General features: G+C 39.5%; 1 protein-coding gene across 1 annotated transcript in view; it reads right to left on the bottom strand.

Annotated features, from left to right (window-relative positions):
- LOC115242736 overlaps window positions 1–4,043 on the bottom strand; it is a 37,235-nt gene that overhangs the window by 5,131 nt on the left and 28,061 nt on the right. Inside the window, exon 2 of the mRNA XM_029819255.1 lies at window positions 1,816–1,961. Coding sequence (XP_029675115.1) covers window positions 1,816–1,961 — 146 coding nt within the window. The remainder of the gene's footprint in view (window positions 1–1,815; window positions 1,962–4,043) is intronic.

Genomic DNA, 4,043 nt, shown 5'->3' with positions numbered 1-4,043 from the left:
CTTCGTCAACGTTACCGGAATCGGCTGGGGAGAAACTGAAAGACGAGCCGACAGCATCAGGAGAGGGACTTTACGACGGATCCGGCATATGAACCTTTATGCGCTCGTAAAGTCGTGCCTAGCGCGAATTGATTGTTAAACTCTGTCATTTGCAAACTTTTCCCACACGTTCTCGTCCGTTTTTTTTTTTTTTCATAAATATTTTCATATCGTGCAATACATATTCTCTCGGACAGATTTAAGTAGAGATTTATTCGAAATGATAATGTCGAGACATCAATAATTTTTGACTTAGAAAATTTCGTGAAACGAACTTCGGGATAAAAATAGATAATGAAATCTCGCCTCCCCTCGTTTAAGCTTAAATAGACTCTGCTTTGAAAGAATCTCGAAAGTTGAGGATTAGTTGTACAAAGGAGTATTTAAAGTCGAACCCGCGTAGGAAGGTTAGTGGAACTTTCATCAAACTTTCGCGGAGGAAAAATCAACTTCAAATTGATCGAGGAATCTGCGGATGGAGCAGAGCGTAGAAAATCCGAGAATCTTTATATACTATACACGAGTAGGTGTATCAAAATTCGAAAAGACTTTATGAGCTCGAAGCAAACAACGAACTCGAACGTGTGCATTTCAGTGAACTATACGAAAGAGCGCGTTTATAGCTCGACTTACGATCAATGTCTTGGCTTACGAAGCTGAACAAGACGTTTCTCTTTCATTAAACGAATCACGTTTTATTTGAAACTCCGAGTATTGGCCGAGTCCCAACAGGAGAATTAGGCGAAAGCTACGATAATGTCCTACTTGCAAGCAATACAATGCAATATATTTTATTAATAGTGTAATTTACCAAATATTTAAAAAAAATTCCACCTTGATACGTCGATATAAAATAAATACTATATATTATTTAAATTAATTATTTAACGGCAAAAGATGTTTGTAGACGCATCGTCAAGCGGTGTGTATCGGACACCCGCTCCGCGCGAATCTCCTTTCGACTAGCTTTATCTTCTGTCAAAGTAATTCGATAAGATCGAGACAAACCAGAGGGCAATGAATCGGAACAAAAACGGAGGACTCGAGGAGTTGGCACCAAAGTGCCGGGAGGCCGGAAATCACCTTCGAGAAAACCGTTCGTTTCTGATTCCGGTTTCCGGAAACTGTGGCCGACTTTCCAGCGTCCAATCTATTTAATATCGGCGGAAAAAAGGAACGAGAATAGTATTTTATAATTATGATAATGAATCTCCCGCGAGTCATAAAAAAATGTTACCTCTTCGAATGATGTATTACGGAATATATATTATTTCCCGCGCTTCCGGAACGAAGGCGATATCGGATGAATGACAAATTAAGAAGCCGCGAATATTAATCAAACGGTAATATAGTTAGCTGGCTCTCTCTAATAGAGAGAGAGAAAGAGAAGGAGAGGGGATCGCTCTTTGACAACTTCCAAAAGAAACTGCAACTTCATTTATGAGCCGCTTCCATTGGAATATCGGCAAATTAATTTACCCGATTAATTACGGTTATAATGCCGACAAAGCAAAAATGCCGGGATATATTAACGGCGGGACAGTCGCGTTTAACTGCGTTAATTAAAACCCGTAGTAACAAATATATGTACATACATATATAACACGATCTGTCAACTGAACACTGTTAAGCGTAATCAGATTTGCGTATATTTACATTCGCTCGAGTCTCGGAAAGTTGCCACCCCGCATTAAAGCCCAATTAGTTACTTGACTATTGCAACGTGATATTGCGATGACAATGCGTAATTCGATTAGAAGGTCAGAATTTACTTACTGATGAACGTCGTGTACGGCATCGTGTGCGAATTGAACGTACTCGTGTTGCATATATCGTCGAACTGCTGGCGCCATTCCGACAGTTGCATCTCTATTACGTGCTCGTCTCTCCTGTGGAACATGACGCACACGTATCCGTTTTTGCTGAAAAGGAACACGCAAAATACGTTAGATATACTCGAAATGAACGTCGCGAGAACGACATTGCGGAACTTAAATTTACAAAGTTGTAATGTTATTCAAAAACTTAGATCTACTACTACCAAGTAAATTCTCCTAATGTCGAGACTATTTCGAGCGAACTCGCGAGGGTCCGTTACAGAAGAAAGAGATAGTTAGCAAAGAGGAAGAATATATCTTATTGTGAATAACGCCGTCCCTTTAGACTGTAAAAATGAAATCACCCGCGGACAAATAAAAATTTGGATACGAAAGGATTAAGCGAGATACGCCGGTCCAGTGGACTGATCTCGAAAGAATGAGAGGGCAACGAGCCTTTTCTACTCAGGATAGCGGCGGCAAGGGAGAGAAACCTAAATCTTCTCCCCTAGGATAGGGTACGAGATTAAGATTTTATTTTATCAAGACGTTTCTTAACGGCCGAACATTAAGTTTAACGCAATTCTTTTACGATGGCCGTCGGTTTTTACGGCGGAATCTGAAAACTCGGCTATTTCTACGCGCGTCCGTATATACTCATAGTATACTGCGTCATATATATATACACGTGATACAGACGCGTCGCGTATAAGTTCATATCTGTATACACTTTGACGAGATATATGTTTACATTGTAGCCCCCGTGGAGCATTGCCGTCGTAAGCCGTCGTTGCGCGAACCGGAAACGACAGTCTCGACATATATTTGTCTTACGAGTTTCCCGTCCGTGTGAAGAGGGATATAAAGTTTATATTACTTCTCGATATAGCTCGCCTCGCGCGAAACTAGTTCCCGCGATCGCGGCCGGGGATTCCACGATCCAGCATTATGGACCAATTTTTTGCAAGATTCAATTTAATTGCGCTGCTTCCGGCATTGAACAGGCGAGGACGAGAAAAAGCGACGCGGAAGATATAAATAAATTTTGCGCGAAAGAAAAAGTGTGTTCTCTCGTTAATATTCTAAATATTAAGAATAATAATAATAATGGTAATAATAATAATAATAATTTTTATTGTGCAACAAGAGACAATTTTTTCAAAGACAATAGGAAAATAAAACAAAAGATCTCAAGTGTGTATACACAATATGTACATTAAAGCTGAACAGATAAGATAAAGAGAAATAAAGATTAAAAAGAAATATTATATAATTCTGGGATTTTACTGTATAAATATCGATCTATGTACGTTTAGCAAGCTATTCGCGATATATTTATAAAAATTCATATAAATTTGTAAATTTGTAACTCACACGGAAGCTTTTGTTGATTGAGAGTCTTGATTTTTACGAACCATATCCCTCGGCTAATGCGTGTCGTAAATACACAGACGTATAACCGTATAAATTTTAACCGCGTGGCTTTATTTCCGATGTCCTTCTACTGTCACGTTAACGATTTTTACGCTCATTAAAATCGTTCTAAATACGTCCGTGCAAATATATGTGAGGCGTATAAATCTATTCTTGAAAATTTACGAAGTGCATTTTTCAAGATAGAGACATTATTTAGCGGCAATTTGCAGTAACATTGTTGCAACAAGAACCAGGTCAGAGCGTGATAAAAGTTTCAACTCGCTATTTCAGAGCCGATGTGAAAAGATAGGCAAATTGTACAAGGGTTGAAAGGTAAAAAATACGATCTTCCTCAAATATTCAACCGCGCATTTAGACTCCGTCGCGCTACGTCATTTTTTTTTTCCAGCAGAAAGTACGAGCTCGCGACGCCAAAATTTCATTATTCGCCGCAGACTATGATTTGCAGGGCGAATATTTTTTTTTTTTCGGAAAATATCCCGCAAGCGAGCTGTGCGCTCATTCGGGCGTATAAAAGCATTGTAATAAAACGTGACGAACGTCAAGGGAGATTTCGTGGAAACAGACACTCGTCTGCGATATGATTGATCGATGTCAGTTTTCTGGGCGAATCACGATACGCTATGATCCGCCAACCGTAAGGCCACTCTCGCCGATATCTGTATCGTGTGTTTGTAAAAGCATGTATACCAGAAGACACAACGTTAAATAATCCATAGCGTGACTTTAGAACGCAGAGCGTCGCGAATA

This window comes from Formica exsecta, unplaced genomic scaffold (assembly GCF_003651465.1).
Source record: "Formica exsecta isolate Colony F162 unplaced genomic scaffold, ASM365146v1 scaffold62, whole genome shotgun sequence".
NCBI lineage: Eukaryota > Metazoa > Arthropoda > Insecta > Hymenoptera > Formicidae > Formica > Formica exsecta.
Note: the sequence above shows the minus strand (reverse complement) of the source record. Positions and strands in the feature narration are given on the sequence as shown.